Below are 21,175 nucleotides of genomic sequence, written 5' to 3' on the forward strand. Positions count from 1 at the left end.
AATAGTAATAGTTATTACAGATGATAGAAGGAATGTATTTAGTGGTTACTATATACAGAACTCAAATTTTTTACATCAGTTTACCTCTTATAATCTTAACAATAAAACTGTAAGTAGGTGCAAGTATTGTTTCAGATTCATAAATGAAGAAATTAATGCTTATCAGAGAAGTTAATTCACATTCCCAGGTCATAGGATTACACGATAGACCTAGATGAAAAGAAGCCAGTGGCATTGTAGCTCCTTGAACCTTTGTGGCACGGTGCAAACCAGAACTAACCTGCTAATCTGTTTACACCATCTCGATTTTTTTCTACAGGTCCCTTCTTCTCAGTAGTCTTGACCAAACATAGATGAGCCTCCTTTCTCCCTTCCTCTTTTCCTTTCTTCCTTCTTATATTTTCTTTCTACCTTACACTTTAAGGAACACTTTCAAAGAAGTCCCATTAATTGTCATAAAAACAACTTACTCTAATTTGCATTCATATTTCATTGGTTTGTATAATGAGTTAACTTAGCATTATCCTGCCAAGAGGAATTGTCACAAACAGGTTGAAAACAACCTGTTAGACAACAAGTCAGTCCGTCATGACTGGCTTCTGTTCAGCAGCTCCTCAGCTGGTTGTTGCTGGAAAGTACTTGGGCAGCTAGAGAAAAGTAGGCCAAATGGTGCATTCAGCATGGTGGACACCACCCACGTGATTTGCTTTACAGAAGGAATGGAGAGTGTTGGCTTGTTCAGGATGTCTGCTAGTATTCAGCGAGTTTCCACTTTCCCCTTTGTGTTCAGGAGGAATCCTGGTAGCTCTGAATCAGATTGTGGATGTCTTAGCTATGGCTCTGTAGGAATGTAAGCAGAGATGTCCAAGACAATGGAGCTGTGTTCTTAAGAGATTATTCATCCAGGCTTTGTCACTTACATGTGTTCTCTCTTCTAGCTTCTTTGCTGCCAGCAGGATTTGCCAAAACCTGAAACCAAGATTTTAAATTTTCAAATGTGACTAGGCCAACCCAGTACTAAGTTGTTGGTTTTGTCATTCAGACTTATTATATCCCAGAATTTAATTAGGAAGATTGAACCACAACAGAAGATAGATTAAGTACATGAGACTGAACTGGTGAAATATAATTTTATGACTTTTGACTAAAACATTGCTGAGTTTCTTCTAGACTTTGTTTTCTGGTTTTAAGGATTTTTGTCCTGTCTTGAGCTATCGATAGGTTCATGTACCTACTATTGGAACAGAATCTTAACCTCTCCTGGCTTTAAGATTTAAGCAAAGTTCCCTAGCATTTCATTGATTTATTAAAGTTAAAGCTGCTTTTCTTAAAATTACCAACTGAGTTTGCTATTGAAAGTAGTTAGATTATTTAAGAAATTTTGTGATCAATAAAATGTGGGGAGAAAAGGAATGGAAGACAACTGTAGACACCAGAAATGATAGTGTGGGAGGAGGGTGGGAAAAAGGTAGAGGGCCAGAAATAGGGGTTTTATAAACACACACACACACACACACACATATATATACATATATATATATATATGAAACTAGAAATGAAAAATTATTGATGATAACATGCAGGATTAAGCCACTATGCAGTATATTCTGATGGGAAATCACTTTTTGTATGCTGTAATGATGCTCAGGAAATGAATGTAAATTAATGAATTTTAAAAAGTTTCAGGAAGAAAAAAGCTCATGGAAATACTATGTAATGAGCAAACTATGTATAAAATCAAAAAGTTTTCATACCAAAATAAATTCATACCTTAATTGTAAAAACATTAAGTAATTTAAAAATTACCACAAAAAATAAATTCTTTGGACAAACTAAAAACAAAAAAGAGAGAAAGAAGAGGCAAGGTGATTGTTATGATATGTACATTCAACCCCAGACATATCTGTTGGCCAGCCATAGGGGACTTATACCACTGTAAAGTATAAGGCCTCCACCAATGTGGGAGTCAGCCTGGGTATGGACAGTTAGACCAACCAGGGATGTAGCGGAGCTGTGGCTTGCCTCAGCAGCACCTGAGTGTCCTTTCTTCTCCTGGTTCCTTTCTCTCTCATTTCTATCCTTCCTCTCCAACCTGGAAAATACATGAATAGAAAGAAGGCAGATGTGTCTTCACCCTCACTCCCAAATTATGCTTATTATGTTAACATCACTTCCTGCCTTTTTAGATAGTTGATAAAGAGCAGTTAGTTGCATATGCATACTGTGAATTCTTGACACAACAATCCTTATCCATAAGCAAGCTCTCCATTCTTCTCCTGAGCCAGAAAAGGTACCATTATGAAGCATCTGGGTGAGGACAAATGGGTGGGTCTCAGATGACTGAGGTAGTTCACCCTCAAGCTTCTCTAACTTATGAGGCAGATACACATCCTTAGCTCATTCAAAGACAAAAATGGTGGCAGAAAGGAAAATGGCCCAGAAGCTAAACTCTCCAACTTCAAAGGGAGGAACTAACTCAGGATGAAATGGTGGGTACAACTCCAAGGAAAGCAGGAACTGGAACTGACTATCCGAGTCTCCTGCAGCTCATGTCATAACACACCACAGTCCGAGTGGCTTCACATCAGACATCGGTTATCTCAAGTTCTAGAGACCAGAAGTCCAAGATGGAGGAGTCTGCTGGGTTGGTCCCAGCTCAGGGCTGTGACCAAGGATCTGTTCAGGTCTCTCTCCTTGATCTGTAGAAAATATCTTCTCTTTGTGTGTCTTCACATCATCTTCCCTCTACGGGTGTCTGTCTCTGTGTCTAAATTGCCCCTTTTTAAAAGGGAACTTATTGGGACCAGCAGATGGCTTAATGGTTACATCACTGGACTCCAACAGATCAATGGACTCCCATATAGTTGACTGAGGTATGAGTCCTGGACCCAGCGGCTTAAAACTCACGCTGCGTGCATGTGTGTGAGTGGCCAAGATCTTGAGAGGAGAATGAAGCAGAAGGGATTGCAGCATGGCCATCTCCTCTTAGGGGCTGATTGCTCCCTGTCTTTCTGTCTCTCTGAGCGCATGTGCTCTATAGCAAAAATCTCTCTTAGAGAAAGAAATAAATATAATTTTAAAAAAGGAAACTGAAAAAAAGTTTGTGGAAAAAAAGAATCAAAGTATGGGTTTATTTTGGTACAAAAAATATTGAAATTCATGCATGATTTTTTATAATACACATTTTTTATAAACTTTATTAAAGACTCCTTGTGTAAGAATGCTGGTCATACTGGGTTAAGCCCCACCCTAATGACCTCGATGACTTCTGTAAAGACTCTACCTTCAAATAAGGTCACCTTTTGAGGTGCTAGAGTTTAGGACTCCCACACGTGAATCTGAGAAGACACGAGTGAGCCCACAACCCTGACCCTCAAAGGGGTGAACAGTGATGGGGCAGCAGGAGAGGTATGCTGGGAAATGGCAGGCTCCGGATTCGTGACTAAATGCACGACTCTTCTAGTTCCAGGTCCCCCCGCGGGCGTCAAGGCAGCTGCGGCCTCAGCCTCCATGGTCTTCGTGTCCTGGCTTCCCCCTCTCAAGCTGAATGGCATCATCCGAAAGTACACCGTATTCTGCTCCCACCCCTACCCCACAGTAAGTTGGTAAATAACTAAGTGCCTTTCGAGCGTTTTCCAAAAGGAACCGTGGGTGCTCATTTTGGACAGTTTCTCCTTTGTTTCCCACCTACTCGGGTCTTTCCAGTGGTTTTATTTTCCCCCTGTTGTCTCCACATACAATGCAAAGTCCTCATTTACACCTCACTTGAAAATACACTCGGAATCATTATAAGGGATACAATTGTCTAGAATTATTGTTTATTTGGTGAGTTCCAACTAAACTGCCAGCAGGCTTATCAAAATCAAAACCCAGAGGCCTTAATTGTGCCTTAATTGATAGTCAGTGGACAGCACCTATTGATTTTACTGCTGGACTCATCGCTAGAAGCACTTCATGCCTCCCCTCCCCGCCATCCTTTCATCCCTCCTCTGTCCCCCTTCCTCCCCCTCCCTATCCCACACTGAGAAAGAACAGGAAAATCGCTGTTGTGTCAGAAATGGGGGACGTTAAGGAGAATCTGTGACCCTGGTGATATATCCTCAGCCTGGTTCACTTTAAAGGACGTAAGAGTTAAAGGCCTTACTATCATGACGTGTGGTACTTACTATCACTTAGATTATCCCTGCCAGGTAATAATTACTAAAATAAGCTAAACTGTTTTTGAAATCAGATATGAAAAAATATATATCCCCCAAAAACTTTAAAAATGGTCTGTCAAAATTTATGATATCTCTGTAGAAATTTCATCACTTTTCTGAGACTGGCATTGTGTCTAATCAATCTTTGCATCTCCCAGTTCCTGCCATGGAACTCGATACCTGTCGCCATTCAATCAGTGTTTGTAAAGGGAAAATATGAACTAATTTTGTTTCCTTGGGGTAAAACACACATGACGTGAAACTCACCATCTCCGCCCTATGTACTTGTCCCATTCAGTGGCATGAAGTACATGCACAGTGTTGCTCAACTCTCATTACCATCCATCTTCAGGACGCTTTGCTAAACTGAATCTCTGTCCCCATTAAACACTAACTCCCCATTCTCCTTCCCCTGGGCCCTGGAAGCCCTCATCCACTTTCTGTTTCTGTAAACATGACATCTCTAGGGACCTCATATAAGTGTCCTATTGTGACTGGCTTATTTCACTGATAATCTCACCCATGCTATAGCAAGGGTCAAAATTTCCTTTCTTTTTAAGGCTGAACACTATTCCCGAACTATGATTAATTAGTCTTTTTATTTAAATAATATGTTTCTCCAAATTTATTGGGTCTATAGGGGACTAGAGACCCGGACTCCTGGCAGTGAGTGTGAGTGGTGGCAGGAGCTGGGATGGCAGGAGCTAGGGCGTCACAGGCAGGTTTGGGTGTGGCCCACCCAAGCCCAGCATGGAAGAGCACCACGCTGTGTGCTGCTGCTCCTGTGTCTTTGACGTAAAGACTTACATGTAAAATGGCCAGAGTCAGCTTCCAAAACATTTCTGTGCATTTCCTGATTGGTTTCAAATATGCTGTTATTTCTTGCTGCCAAATCCCAGTCAAAGCCCAGGCCCCAAAGCAGTGCAGCCCCCAGGAGGAGAGGCAGAGTCAGTGTGCTTCACTACACAGAAGGTGATCCTCCCAGGAGCCCTGGTGCAGCTTCTGAGGTCCTCAGTAGCCCAAGCATGTCCCCATTTTTACCAAAGAGAGTCAGAATTATTGCTCAAGTGGAGTATTTATCTCCCACTAGACTTCAAAGTGCTTTCAGGTGGGTCCCGTAGCCAAGTTGTTAAGGGAACTGGATCCCACATGGCCGACCATCATTCAAATCCTGACTTCAGTGGCCTGAAAACCATGCTGGGCACATGTGTCCATATCCCAAATCCCGACAGGATGGAGAGACAGAGGAGAAGGGATTATATAGTGATCACATCCCACTGGGGGAGGGTGCATTCTCTCTCTCTCCCTCTCTTTGTCTCTATCTCTTTCTGGTAAATTCAAGTGCCCTCTGGTAATTTAAAATAAAACAAAGTGCTTCTTTGTTTCCATTCATTCATTTACTCTTTCCTTTGCTATGCGGGATTTACATTTGCTATTTAGACTCCAGTCAGCTAGAAAGAGAGCAGCAGGGTAAGAGAAGGCCAGCAGCTCCCTCTCACTGTGTTTTCAACTGAACTTTGCCTCTACACTGAAATCCTCAATCTGGCTTTTCTGCAACGAGTCCTCAGTGACTGATGACCACGTGAGAAAGCCCTCCTTTGTGCATGAGATGGACCACAGGCTCTAACCACCAGTCAAAGAATTATGTACAGTAAGAAAAAGGAAGCGTTACATACCCTGAAAGCACAATCAAACTGTTAGTACGATGAGATAGAAATCATTTTCCCAGTGATCTGCACTGTCTCTTCATGCACAGGACAATGGGATTTGACCCATGTAGGACCTTCTCTACAAGACGCTTTAAAAAGTTACAGCAATGAGATCAAACCCAGCAGAAAAGGTGGGAAGTGACGGCTGAGATTCTCACCTAGTTGGTGTCTTACAACACTGTCAGGGCGTCTCTGTGCTACTGTTTGACCATGTTAAAAAGAACCACAGATGTAGAAATGCGGTAGGCAATCACAGGGGCCTGGTTTTCTAGGCAATGCCACTTATTACGTTTTGCGAGGAGAATCCAGAACCCCAAAACTGTCCTCAGTAAAGTAAACTAGAATCGATTTCATTCCATCTCTATAGTCACATTGCTATTCATCTATTTCAAACCTCATTTAAAGTCATGAGGCCTATTTTTTATATAAGGTAATACTATTACAAGTCAAGATCAGAGAGAATCAGTACATTTCTCCTAGGAAGAATATGAATCTCAAATATTATTCTGTTTTTTGTTTTGTTTTGTTTTTAAATATGGATTTAACAAGAAATTGTAAGTTAATGGAAAGGGAAATTTTCTTACACCTTTAATTTAAGCCAGACAACTGGGTGCTGTCAAATTGAGGCCTTCGCTTTCTGCCGATGTGTCAGCATGAACACCAGAGGGCAGTACTAGCTCTTTATATTTTCCTAGTTCATAAGTCTGAATTTTTTTTTTCCTTTGAGATGATTTCACAGTTGAATGTAGAGCATGGGAGGGTAAATTAGGACACAATATGTCCTGTAATTGGATCTTTTTAAGAGTCCCTCTGCTAACCTCTTTGCTAATGTCAACTTTCTCTCAAGATCCTAATTCATCTTCCCTCCTTATTAAAAAGAGATACAGGCCTTTTTGTCTTTACTGTGTAAAATATATTGTCTAATTATTGGATAATAATAGGCATGTATTGCATGATGTTCTCTCATTTCAGCTTAGTAAAAGACATTAGAATTTGAAACTTTGCATGTGCCCAGGAAACCGATCAGATTAGCTGTAAACTGATCTTTGGCTTGGTAGTCCACAGGAGCTAAGTAAACATTAATCTCACCTTGGGGAACCAGCAAGTTCAAGGAGGTGTTAACTTTCCCAATTAGAGATTCAAACAGCAAAACCCCAAATGTATTTGATTCAAACCTTCATCCATGTAATTTATGAATTCTGGCTATTACTTTAATAGTTTAATAGTCGATAGTTTAATCGTTTAAACTTTAATAGTTTAATAGGTTTGAACTATTATAAACAATCAAAATCCAAAGAAATGAGGTATACTTCAAAGTCACTAGTAGAAAAATATACACTAAATGAGTCCTGAGATAGGGAAATTGTCTATTTCACAATTCTAAGCACATTTGCACAGAGCTTAGGAAAGTAAAATTAGGGGGGCTGGCAGGTGGCATGATGGATAAGGCACTGGACTCCCACGTGGTCAACCATGGTTTGAGTCCTGGGTCTGGCAGCTTTCTTTCTCATTTTTCCTTTCTCTCTTTGTATCTCTCTGGTCAAATTTAAAAAATTATATTAATAGCAAATGGAATTAAATAAGTAATTCTTTTTTAAAAAGGAAATGTAAAATTAGGAAACACAGATAGCATAGATTCCTTATTAGTAATAAAAAAATTAGAGGGCATAGCAATGGGATGATAATGTTATCAGTTTCCTGAACACCTACTAGGTGTTCAATAAATGTTGCTGAGTGAGCAAGTGAGAATATACCAGTCTTCTTTTCATCCAGAAGACGAAATAGTAACTAAACTCTCCACAACATAGCCCACCATTTAGGATTCAATAAATCTCTTTTCTTTTTTTTTTGGAGAGGTTTTCGCTATAGGGCACGTGCACTTGCCAGACAGACAGAGAGAGACATAGAGACAGAAAGTGAGAAATCACCCCCCAGAGGGGATGGTCACGCCGCAATCCCTTCTCCTCCATTCTCCTCTCGGGATCTTGGGCACGCACGCACACGCGCCTGGCGTGACTTTTAAGCCACCGGGTTCGGGACGCGAACCACGTTCGACTACGTGGGAGTCCAGCAACATAGCCATTACGCTAACTGCTGGTTCCCTAGGATTCAATAAATCTTAAGAAAAAAAAAAACAAAATCTCCTGAAAAGCAAGGAAGCTAACTTTGACCAAGTCCAGACTTCCAATCTAAGGTGGCTGCTATGAGTTTGCTCCTGAACCCTCCTGAGACTGCACTGAATAAAGCCACAGTTGGGGTGAGGATGAGAGTGTGACTCAGAGGATCTGGATATATTCAGGAATCTCAAGAAGTAAAAACAAATGAACAAACAAATATGATGTACCATGGAATCATTCAAGACATATCTAATTCATTCACCTGTATTTGTAATGATATTTATCATAATGCTCATTGCTCCCTCTCAGAAGTCACTGTAGGCCTCCTGACTATAAAATTCTATTTCTTCTCAGGACCAGCAGTTAGCATAATGGCTATGGCGCTGAACTCCCATGTAGCTGACCACGGTTTGAGTCCCAGACCCGGTGGCTTAAACTCACGCTGAGCATGTGTGTGCATGCCCAAGATCCCGAGAGGAGAATGGAGGAGGAGGGATTGCAGCGTGGTCATCCCCCCTGGGGGGCGATTTCTCACTTTCTGTCTCTCTGTCTCTCTCTGTCTTTGGCAAGCGCACACACCCTATAGCAAAAACCTCTCCAAAAAAAATTTCATTTCTTCTCCCCTGTAGTTTTTCTATTTTATCTTTTGCGTAGCATAATACTATATAGCTATTTGCTCTTAAAACTCTAAAGCCTTTCTTAACTTTCATGATCCTCCTATCCTTTTTCCTTTTTGTCTGTCTCTACCCACACCCACCTTCAAATATAGAAATTTTCTAATATTTTTACTTTATCTTTTCTTATTTTTAATTATCTCTCTGGGTCATTAGATCTATTTTCATAATTTAGTTATTATCTGAAGTTATGAAGTTTATTTATTTATTTAGTTTACTTCCTACCTTGATGATGTTAGAGAACCAAGCAGTCCTATATTCTTATCTTCCTACCATCCATGTTCCCACGGAAACCCTCCAGTACTTCACTTCCAATATGCCTAAAACCAAATTCATTCTTGCCTCATCTCCTTTTCCTGTTTTCCAGCTTAGCTAAAGATCTAACAGTATCCTTTGTTTTCTGGATGAAAACTTTAGAGTCACCTCTAATTCCTCTCCTCTCCCCACTCATTACCTGATCAGTAACCAAATTATTTGTACCTCTGAGATATGCAGAGTGCTATTTTGCATCAAACATTGAGCCAGGTTCTGAGGTTTATTATTCAAGAGAAGCTGAGTTCCATTGCCTAATAAGTAAATCTAAAATTTCATTGGATTATACAAATAAATGACTTTATTGTTTTTTGTTTCTTTATATATTTATGCCCTTTGTGAGTTGGTACCTCCACTCTGTGCTATCTTCGCTCCAGGAAGGACCCAGGTAAATTTTTTGGCAAAGGGAAAGAACTCTATTGAGGGGATGACATAGGTCTAAATACTCAGTACAAATCATTGGTCAGAATTCATCACATGACCTCACCCAGATATAAGGAGACCAGGAAGTACCATTAAACACTAAAGTGTAGTGGGCCAGCCTGGGTAATGGTGGTAAGACAGCTATATCCCACATGACCAACTATACGTTCAAGCCCTAGACCTTGTTCAAGTCCTTGAGAAACACTGGCCATGTGTGTGGGTGTGTCCAAAATCTCAGCAAAAAAAAAAAGCAGGATAAGATTGCAGGATGACCATTCTCTAGGGGAATATGTGCACTCTCTCTCTCTTTCGCTCTTTTCTCTCCTTCTCTCTCTCTCTCTGGTAAGTGCATGTGCCCTCTGGCAAAATTTATAAAAAGAAAGGAAAAACCTAACATATCTCAGAAGTTGTAGGAAGGGCAGAGAATACCAAAAATCCTCACCACTCTGTGCGATGTGGCAAAGGACACAGCATCGGCACACACAGCTCAGTGCCATACAGGAGCCCCGGTGAGAAGGAGGTGCTCACACAGTAAGATTAGAGATAGTTTCTTGACACAATATATAGCTCCGGCTGGCAGGAGGAAAATAATTTTACCTGATGAATCAGGACTAGTAATGATAATTCTGAGGAGTGGAAACAGCTCTGAAAAGTGACACGTGCCATGAGAACTCTCTCTCTGCAGGACATTTTAAATCTTCTCCTTTCCTTCTGTTCCCATTGCCATTGCCTTGGTTCAAGCCCTCACTCTCAGCACCAAAACTAAGTCAGAAGCCTTCCACTGCTGGTCTCAACCCCAGTCCAGTGTCCACTTTGCTGTTTCAATTATTCTTTCCAATTCTGAATCTGAGCATGTCATTCCCCTGTGCAAATTTTTTGGATGACTTATTTTTTACCTGAAAACATTCGGAATTCTCAGTAAGGCCTATATAAATGTTCATAATCTAGCTCCAACTCCTGTCCAGTTTCATATTCTAAGTTTCTCCCAGCCCATATTTAAGGAACACCCTTTCCTGTGTACACATGTATGGGGTGTACATATATGTGTGTCTACTGGGTTCTCCTTACTTTTCCCCACTCATTCTCTCATTAAAATGCTTGTTCTTTAAGGCTCAATTTAATAGCTTTATCTTTATTCTGTCATTTGTGAGTACTGGCTATATTCTAACCATTGTAAGCTAAATATTTTACAATCAAGTTTTTGAACTTGCTTTATCATGACCCACATTAGGAAATAATGCTATCATCACAATCCAGTATACACACACACCACAAAAACTGTGTAAACAAATCTTTTACTGTGGAAGATACCCTCCAATATTTCCTATTTCATTACTTTTTTTAGTTCTATTTTATTTTTAAAATGGTTGTCATGTCCTGTTAAAGTGCTTCTGTGACCTGCATTTTTAAAGATACTATTTTGCATCAATTAATTCAGATGACTGTTTTATGCTGGGATTATTATTATTATCTTATCTTCCCTTAAATGGAACTGAAATGGAGACTATGTAATCTGACTAGGGTCACATAATTTAGCAGGGGAACGACAGGGATTACAACCCCCAGGAGGCTGAGCTCAGAGCCGAAGGTCTTTACCCTGATGACCTATTGCTTTCACTTGGATGCTGGCTCATATCATCTCAAAGTTTCTCAGATTTTCAAACTCAGTTTGACACAACTATAATCTCTTGCATTATTGTTGGACATAGACATAGTTTAGCCTTCCTAGTGCATTGTTAGTTTCTTTAGTTCAGGAACCATTACACCTTTGGAAACCCAGTAGTATGCTGAAATCATGGATATTCAATGAATGTTGTGTTAAATTTTATGGGTTATGACTGTGAATCATTAAATAGAAGCTAAATTGTATAATGAAGTTGCTGCTTAATAAGGCAGGAAAGTATGCTATATACCTTGGGATGCTTTCTATCCCAGAAGAATTTAGGTCAAATGCCTGTGCTTTTTTTTTTTTTTTTTTTTAAGAGGTTTTTGCAATAGGGCGAAGGTGCTTGCCAGATGGACAAAGAGAGACAGAGAGACAGAAAGCGAGAAATCACCCCCCAGGGGGGATGGCCATACCACAATCCCTTCTCCTCCATTCTCCTCTTGGGATCTTGGGCACGCACGCACACACGCCCAGCGTGAGTTTTAAGCCACCGGTTCCGGGAGGCGAACCACGGTCAGCTGCATGGTAGTCCAGCGACATAGCCATTACGCTAACTGCTGGTCCCCCAAATGCCTGTGTTTTTAAGTCACTGACATGGAAATCATTCTTCCTTAGTCTTATCTAAATGGCCTAGTAGTGTATCTCTTTTTTCTTTAGTGTCAAATCTGGGAACTGTGGGGATATTACAAGTGGGCAAACAACAAGAATGCTCCATTTCCACATATGTATCGGTCGTCATCATAGGGTCTTTGCTGTCTGCTTCCTTTGTGGCAGGTGTATGTGAGGCTCTCTATAGTCTTATGATCTACCAAACATTATTCTAGGCTTTAGCATCTCGTCATTTAATCATAAGCCTAGAAGAAACCTAGTAAAAGCTTATTTTGAGGCAAGTCTACATCTCTGCATCCCTGACATATAAAAATCAATTTGAGTTTTTTATTAAAACTCTTAGCAAGTCTATTCTTGAAATTTCCTTGGAAATACCTCTGAATTTCCACTATTATGAACTTTTACAACAGAATACAATTCTAAGTCTTCAAATTTGTTCTGCTGCAATTTACATCTATTTGACCAGACTTTTATTCCTTGAGACAGTCCAGAAGTCTGTGTTTTCTTTTATAGGCTCATCCTTTAAAAATTGTCTTCTTTCTCCTTTAGGCTACTCTCAGTGAACCAGCCAATAATTTTCTTTTGAATCTTGTTTTAGTTTTCTTGTCATTATCATCAATGGTCATTTGATAGCTGGGCATCACATGAAGCCTTCCAATTGCTATAATTGGTCAAAATGCAGGTGACCCGTACTCTAAAGGTAGGAGAAAACTTGGCCTGTAAAATCACGAGGCCAATCTTGTAATTTATAGAGCAAAGGAAAATGGAAATACTAATAGAATTCTTATACAGAAACAAGCCTTGGAAAACTCTACTGAAGTTGAATTTCATAAGATTTCCTATCCAGACTGGCAGATAATTAACCAGTAAGCATCTGGCTTATAAATGGCATTCATTTAGATAAGATAACCTGTGTATGACATTTCAAATGTACTTCTCCATTGTTGCTTAAAGCTTTTTGAATAGGGCCAGATCGTAGCTCAGTGGTTAAAATCCAGTATGGCCGATCATAGTTCAAGTCCAGGACCTGCCAGCTTGCTTTTCTCACTTTCTCTCTCTCTCTCTCTCTCTCTCTCTCTCCTCTCTCTCTGGTGAGTGCACATATCCTACAGCAAATTAAATAGTAGTAATAATAATATATAAAATTTAATTTAAAAAGCTTCCTGAGTATCTATACACTAAAATGACTATATATGCATATATATATATAGTATTTGTATATATTTTTATATTAATATTGTATATATACATATAGAATAGATTATATTTTAAGTATGTATAATATATACATGTAGAACAATTTTAGACTCACAGCAGAATGTACAGAGTTGGCCACATCCCCTACTCCCACACACACGTTGCCTCCCAATTATCAGCATCACCACCAGATGGCGCATTTGTTAAGGTCCAGGAACCTACACTGACACGTTACTATTACTCAGAGTCTGTCATCTACACTGCGGCTCACTCTGGCTATTGTGAATTCTGCGGGTTTGGACAAAGGTATAATGTCACATCTCCAAAATTATAGCATCATACAGAGCAGTGTCACTGCTCTAAAAATCCTCTGTGCCCCACCTATTTTGCCCTCTCTTCCTCCTAACTTTTGCTGTTTTTACTGTCTCTGTAGTTTTGCTAAAAATGCCATTCTGATCAATGAGCTTTTGGAGTCCTCGAATGATTTCAGCTTTGAAAACAACTCTTTGACTTGACACAGATGTATTGTACTATTTAAGGAAATAAATTGACATATAATCATTCTTCAATTAAACATAATAGAAACAGCTGAGGGTTTTTTTCTAATACTGTCTATTAGGTATTATTATATTTAAGAAGGGTCTTTCTTACTAATTTCTTTCTAATATGTGAGAAGATATATGCTGCTAAATTGGTTCTTTGGTATAGGATTTGTTAAATAGGTGGCAACCAAGTTAAATTAATAATGCACTGGTTGACAAATAGCTAACTTATTTGGCAGGTGGTTTGACAATAAAGAAGGGGCAAGGCAACATTGTAGTCAAGGAAGGTTATAATGTTAGAGAGAGCCTGGAAAATCGGCTGTCACATAGCACAGTGGTTTAGCCTTATGCATAGGAACCTGGATTCCACATGGCTGATTGTAGTTCAAATCCTAGCCCTGGTGACTTTAAATACATGCATATGTGTATATGTAACCCAAAGCCTGATGGGATGAGGAAATGAAAGGAAAAGATTGTGGGGGTGCCTCTCTCTCTCTAGTACACATGCCCTCAGAAAATTAGGATGGAAAGAAGGAAGGAGGAAGGAAGAGAAAGAAAAAAAGAACGAGAAGAAAGGAGAATATAAGGATCCTATAATATCAGCCTGGCTAATTGGAGAGTACCCCTGATTACTGAATAACATCATCAAGAAACTAGGGTTTTTTCATGCCTTTTTTCAGTATCAACTTAAGTCACTTACAAGACAATATTACAATAATGTGATAATTCCACTATCCAATTTTTGTATTTGAAAGGCCAAAAATAAATTATTTTATATTGAAAAGGCTTCCTGAAAAGTATCCAATAGTTATATATAAAAGAGCAACAGAGGAAAGCACCGAAATTGACTGGGGCAAAACAAGTAGCTCTAATATGCCATATCCCTTCTATGAATGCTGATGTCCGCAACCTATGCTTTTAGGAAGATCTTTGTGCCATAGCATCTTTTTTAGAAATGAAATTATTAAAATAAAATGGAAATTTGGGCAAAATATACCATACATAGGAGTTTTTAAAAACTTAAATTAGTGCCAGTAAGTGGCATGCTGGTTAAAGCAGTTGGATTTCACATGGCTGATTATGTGGTTCGAGTCCCAGACCTGGCAGTATACTCATGCCCAGAAAGTCCATTTTGTATGCTGTAAAGATGTACAGTAATTACATGTAAAAAATAAGAAAGAAAATTTTAAAAAAATTAAAATGAAAACATGCCAGACACATGTATGCATGCCCAAAATCCCTAGAGGAGAATAGAAGAAAAGGGATCGCAGAATGGCCATCCTCCCTGAGGATTGCTTTCTCACCTTCTCTCTCTCTTTCTGTCTCTCTCTTTTGAGAGAATTTGCACCATATAGCAAATTTTAAATTTTAAAAATAAATAAAATAAAAATTTCACTCAGCTAACTGCTTATTGTTTTGTTCTGCTTTTTAGTTTTTGCAATCGTTTCCCCTCCAATTTCCTCCTGGGATTTTTGGACATTCACACACACATGGTGTGATTTGCAAGCCACTGGGTCTGGGACTAAAACTGCACAATCAGTTCTGAGGGATCTAGCACCTCAACCTGCATTCCATCTGCTGGCTTGCTAACTACTTATTCTTAATGGAATCTATGCCATTTCTCTACAACTAAACAGAAAGATTTTGTGTGTTTTTCAGAGTATCCTTACTTTATAATTAACACAGCTATCTGTTCATTTATTGTGCTTTGGAGGAGAGTTTTTTGGTTATTATTATTGTTTTGATTCTTGTTAAGAGCATTCTATATGCAAATAGCATTCAGGTTCTTTTGGAGAGGAGTTGTAATTTTTTAGAGGTTTTTGCCTTAGGGCACATCCACTTACTAGAGAGAGAGAGAGAGAGAGAGAGAGAGAGAAAGAGAAAGAGAAAGAGAAAGAGACAGTGAGAGGGAAGATGAGAAATCACCGCCCCCCCCAAGGGGATGATTATGCCATAATCCCTTCTCCTCCATTCTCCTGGGATCTTGGGCACACATGCACATGTACCTGGCATGAATTTTAAGCCTCTGGGTCCAGGACTCAAACTATGGTCAGCCATTTGGAAGTCCAATGATGTAACAGCTACACCATCTGCTATTCTGCAATTTTTTAAAAAAACTGCATGTTAGGTGGTATCTCATTGTATTTTTTATAATAATTAGATGTAAGAGCTTTTTAAAACCACCATATTTCTTTGATAAAACTAGTCTTTTAAGAAAAAGTGAATTGAAACTTTTAAAAGTAGAATTCTTCATAATGGCTGTACTAATTTACATTTCCACCAAAAGTGTAGGACAATTCCCTTTTCACCACAGCCTCACCAGCACTTTTCATTTTTTATTTTTTTATTCTTGGCCATTCTGACTGAGATTATGTGGTATCTAATTGTGTTTTTGATTTTCATCTCCTTTATGATAAGGGATGTTGAACATTTCACCCCAAAGACCTACAAATTGAACTACTGTAAGATCCAGCAATTCCTCTCCTGGGTATCTACCAAAGGATAGGAATACACTCAGTCGGAAAAGCACTTACACATCCATGCATATTGTGGCATTATTCACAATTGCTAAGACATGGAACCAACCATGGTCAACTACATGGGAGTCCAGCAACATAGCCACTACGCCATCTGCTGGTCCCAGGAAAATTATTTTTTATCAGTCTGACAGGCTGAATAATTCAATTTGAGCAGTTCATAACTTCATAGTCATCCTCTACACATTATTTTCTGTAGTTTTCAAGTCATTTTTAGGTCATTATTAAACTCATCTAATACAATTAGCATCTCTTCAGTCCACTCCAGTTAGTGGTTAGTGGATAGCAATGCTCTGCTGTAGGGTCCTGGGGGAGTTAGTAAAAGGGAGGATGAGGCAAGGCTCCCCTCAGAGATACTAACCACAGCAGAGAGGAACAGCAAGCAAAAGCAAGACCATAACCCACAGTGGAATAAATTAAAAGGCCATAGAAGACAGATAAATAAAGAACAAACATGGGCCCTGATAGAGGGTATTAAAGAAGGTTTAAAACTTTTCTATTGAAGTAAATAATGTGAAGGATTTGGAAATGAATTCAGCAATTACTGGATGAGCATACAGTCTTATAAATTAGCAGAGTATCAGGGAATGAGATGCCTCCTACTCCACTCTTCTCTACAGTATAATTTTGGCAATACAGGGTCTTTTGTGATTCCAGATAAATTCTATGATTTTTTTTCTGAATCTGCAAAGAATATCTCTGGTAATTTGATTGAGATTGCATTAAATTTGAAGATTCATTTGAGTAGAATGGACATTTGATTATATTAATTCTTCCAATCCAGGAACATGGAATGTCTTTCCACTCTTCTTGTATCATTTACGAATTCTTTTTTAGTTTGAGGGAGAGAATCAAGAGGACAAAGAAAGAAACAAAACATTAAGGGATAGAAAAACGGAAAATAATCTATCAATAGCATGGATGGGAATATCTTTGTATTAATATATAGTGTTTTCATGCTGGGGATATTTATTTTGTATGCTGTAATGATACACGCTGATTGAATGTTAAAAAATAATAAAATAAAAATAAAAACATCACACTATACCTCATAAATGCATACAATTATTCCATGTTAATTAAACATGACTAAATAAGAATTAAGGACAAGTAAAAAAATAGCAGAATGTCTAAAGTAGTTCATTGCATCTTATTTACTGGTCAAAAATTATATTAGTCATAAAATGAAAATATCATATCAACACCACGAGGCAAAAATAACTGCAGGATGAAGGTAAGTCTGAAAGATGCTCCCCCCAGGCTTTTCCTGGAATGACACTGAAGCACCAGGAGATCACCCTTCTCACAACCCAAACACTCTTATTTTATTCTATTCTCTATTCTATTTTATTCATAATTAAAAAGGTTTTTGCCTTAGGGCACATGGGGTCACCAGAAAGAAAGAGACAGAGACAGTGAGAGGAAAAGTAAGAAATCCCCTCCCCAGGGGAGATGACCATGCCATAATCTCTTCTTCTCTATTCTCCTCCTGGGATCTTGGGCATGCACATACATGTACCACCATGGGTTTCAAGACACTGAGTCTGGGACTCGAACTGTGATCGGACATCTAGGAGTCCAGTGTCACCATCTACTAGCCCCTATTTTATTATTTTTACATTCAATCACTGTGTATCTTTACAACATTGAAAATGAATTTTCCCAGCATGAATATCCTGTATGTTTGCCCAATCAAAGAAATTACTGTGCACATTGTCATCAATAGACAATTTTATTTTTGTTCATTGACTGTTTTTTTCCCCCTTGATTCCCAGAGTTGCTTTCCATGCCTTTGATTACGATTTGGTTGAATTCCTTAGACATCCATGACTCCTCTCAAGGACCTTAACACAGAAAGGCAGAACACTGGAAATATGCAGTTTGGCTTGGGTGTCACACGATTTATAGCACTGGTTGTTCTCTGGATACAACTTGGGGGGAGGCAAATATGTCAAAAGTCTTGTAAAACCTTGCTATAAATATTTTTAAATCAAACATATGAAGTTTCCATTTACTTTCCCAGGCATCTTGCAAATATTAATTCATCCCCTCAGCCAAGACAGGGATAGTCTTAGGAGGGAAATTTAAATGCTTTTATTTCTAGACATTAGTAGAAATTGGTCAGATTCCTTCTGTGCCTCATTTTTAATTAATCTCCTGTTTGCCAAGTCATGATCGTGTCTTTTTTTCTTGGGAGCAGGTGCTTACTTTATAATCAACACATTGAAACTCCGCTCAGTAAAAAACTACTAATTTAAACTCAGCAATTATTTATGAGCTCTTACTCTTACTAGACGTGGTGCCAGAAACTTTTGCAAAGGTTTTCCTATGACAGCCCAAAGGAGAAAACTGTAGTCCAGTGAGTAATATGGCTGGGCCCTGGTGTCCTGTAACTCTCACCATCACTACCTGCCCATAGGCTCCATACTCCAGGGCAATGATATTTACATGACACCCCAGCTACCTGCAACGGTAAAAACCATGAACGTTACATCTGTAAGTTCAGTGTTTGTGGTAGTTCATTAGATAAGAATATTCAATATTTTAAGTGTATGTCATTATGCATAATACCAATGTCTTCCCCTAAGAACATTCTAGAGCAACATTGCTACATGCCATCAGCTAGAAAGAATCTTATTCTTCTCATACTATCAACTCTGATGGACCAAGAAATGATAGCTCCATAGATCCATTTCAATTGAGAAGTGATTAATTAATAATACATGTGAGGTTAACTCTGAATTCTGAGAGTCAGCATTTTTTAACAGTTTTTAGATGAGAAAGAACAAGCTTTGTTCTCAGATGGCTAACATGAATTTATGATAGATGAAAAATAACTGGCAGTTCTAGTTCACAAGTGTCCTGTCTATCCCATCATGCAAGCCACAAAGCAGAATTTAAAATGAGTGGGGGTGGGGCAAGGGTGCAGAATTCTCTGTCTTGTAAAGTTAACTGTTTCTGTATTTCCTTAGACCATGAAGTAACTCTTTATTTTAAAGAATTACTTTATTTAACTTTATTTATTTATTTGATTATTTTAATTTGACCAGAGAGCGACAGAGTGAGAGAAAGAGAGAGAGAAAGTGAGAAAGCAAGCTGCCAGGTCCAGGCCTTGAACCACGGTTGGCCATGTAGGAGTCCAGTGCCTTTAACCATTACACCACCTGTTGGCCCCACCATGAAGTAATTCTTAAGTCTTCTCTTAAAAGAAATATTGAGGGGATCAGCAGTTACCATAATGGCTATGTCTCTGGATTCCCATGTAGTCGATAGCAGTTCAAGTCCTGGACCCAGTGGCTTAAACTCATGCCGGGCGTATGTGCATTCGTGCCCAAGATCCCAAGAGGAGAAAGGAGGAGAAGGGATTGCGGCATGGCCATCCCCCCTGGGGGGTGATTTCTCACTTTCTGTCTCTCTGTCTCTCTCTGTCTTTCCGGCAAGTGCACATGCCCCACAGAAAAAATCTCTCAAACTAAAAGGAACAAAGATAATGAAAGAAATATCGAACTCAATTATAGTAATTAATCTATTCAAGATCAATTCATGCTTTTGATATAATGAAATCTAAAATGGCTAATATTTCTGTTTTATGTCTGAAGAAGATGATACTAAAAGTCCACCAGAAGAAAATTAAATATGTAGCTATTTACATACTGAGAAAAGTGTCTTTCTTGCCCTCCTACAAACTTTCCCCTTTGCCACATTTGGTTCAGTAATTCCTAAGACACTCTCTGATATGTTAGTGCCCCCCCCACCCCCAGGTGTGTTTTTCCTTTATTTTATTTTATTTTTATTAATTTTTAATATACATTCAATTGCTATACATCATTTGGCTTGTAAAAAGAATTTATCCAACATGAAATACATCGCAGACCAGTCCAGTTGAGAATACTATACATGTCATCATCAATAGGTAATAAACCATTTCTGTGTCCCACAGAGTTAGCTTTCTTTATGCTTTAGTGTCTTCGCTGGTAGTCTTTGATATTGAACTTCTATTCTTTTCTGTGCCCTCCATCCTCTATTTAATGTTACAGAGTCTTTAATGTATCTACCCAGCAAAGGTATCAGGAGAAATACATAAATATAATGTATTCCTTTTTGTGGAACATCCCCAGCATTTGAAAGAGAGTGTCACATCACAAAATGCATTGAGAAATTAGCAATTCCGCTTACATACTATTGGATTGCTGTGTTGGAAAATCCAGTACCGATAAAGAGAGACTTAATGAAATGTAAATATAGTCACCACTATTGTAATTCATATTAAAATATTGAGGGAAATATTTCATAAGGAAGCAATATTCATTGTCCCGCTTTCTCAGAATAAGCATTTTTGAATGAACATTACAAAAAGGATTTAATCAAATAGATTTGCTTCACTACCCTAAATGAGCTTCTGACTAATTTTTTCCTGTTTTGCTCTTTTGTTTTATTATGTTTGTTTTATTTTCTTACCTGCTACTTCCTCTTAATGATGGTTGAACTATGCACCATTCATAGCTAAGGGATTATGTTAAAATAAATACTATATATCATTTGTAGTATATCCCTCCTTTGGAGGTACCTTATATCTATAAGCCTCCCTCTCAAGACGTGCATTCTTGCTCCCTCTACAGTTCACATGTAAATCTCTAACACTGCCCACATATACACACACTCAAAAGGTGTGGCCAGTCCCCCGCAGCCTTCTTGCATTGTGAAGAGAGCATTGTGAGCAGAGCCGGTCTCCACAATAGCTACCTTTGCCTTCTCAGGCCTGCCTCTCAGCAATTTCTATCATTCAGATCCAATTTCTCTGAGTACTTCCCTTGGAGCTCATAGTCCCCTCCACACTCTAGGTGGAAATGCACACAGGCAACAACTTTTTTTAAATTATTTATTAAATTTTATTCATTCATTCATTTTTAATTTGACAGAGGGAGACACACAGAGGGAGGGAGAAAGAGGGGAAGTGAAAGTAAGCCACCAGGTCCAGGACTTGAACCGTGGTCAGCCATGTGGGAGTGTCCAGCACCTTAACCACCATGCCACCTGCTGGTCCCCAGGCAACAACATTTTTTTTTTTTTTGGAGAGGTTTTTTTTGCTATAGGACGCGTGCGCTCGCCAGACAGACAGAGAGAGACATAGAGACAGAAAGCGAGAAATCACCCCCCAGGGGGGATGGTCACGCCGCAATCCCTTCTCCT

General features: G+C 38.9%; 1 protein-coding gene across 1 annotated transcript in view; it reads left to right on the plus strand.

Moving 5' to 3' along the window:
* DSCAM (DS cell adhesion molecule) overlaps positions 1-21,175 on the plus strand; it is a 327,084-nt gene that overhangs the window by 222,361 nt on the left and 83,548 nt on the right. Inside the window, exon 17 of the mRNA XM_027774893.1 lies at positions 3,464-3,597. Within this exon, the coding sequence (XP_027630694.1) occupies positions 3,464-3,597 (134 nt within the window). The remainder of the gene's footprint in view (positions 1-3,463; positions 3,598-21,175) is intronic.

The sequence above is a fragment of the Tupaia chinensis genome, unplaced genomic scaffold, assembly GCF_000334495.1.
Source record: "Tupaia chinensis unplaced genomic scaffold, TupChi_1.0 Scaffold000492_1, whole genome shotgun sequence".
Taxonomy (NCBI): Eukaryota; Metazoa; Chordata; class Mammalia; order Scandentia; family Tupaiidae; genus Tupaia; species Tupaia belangeri.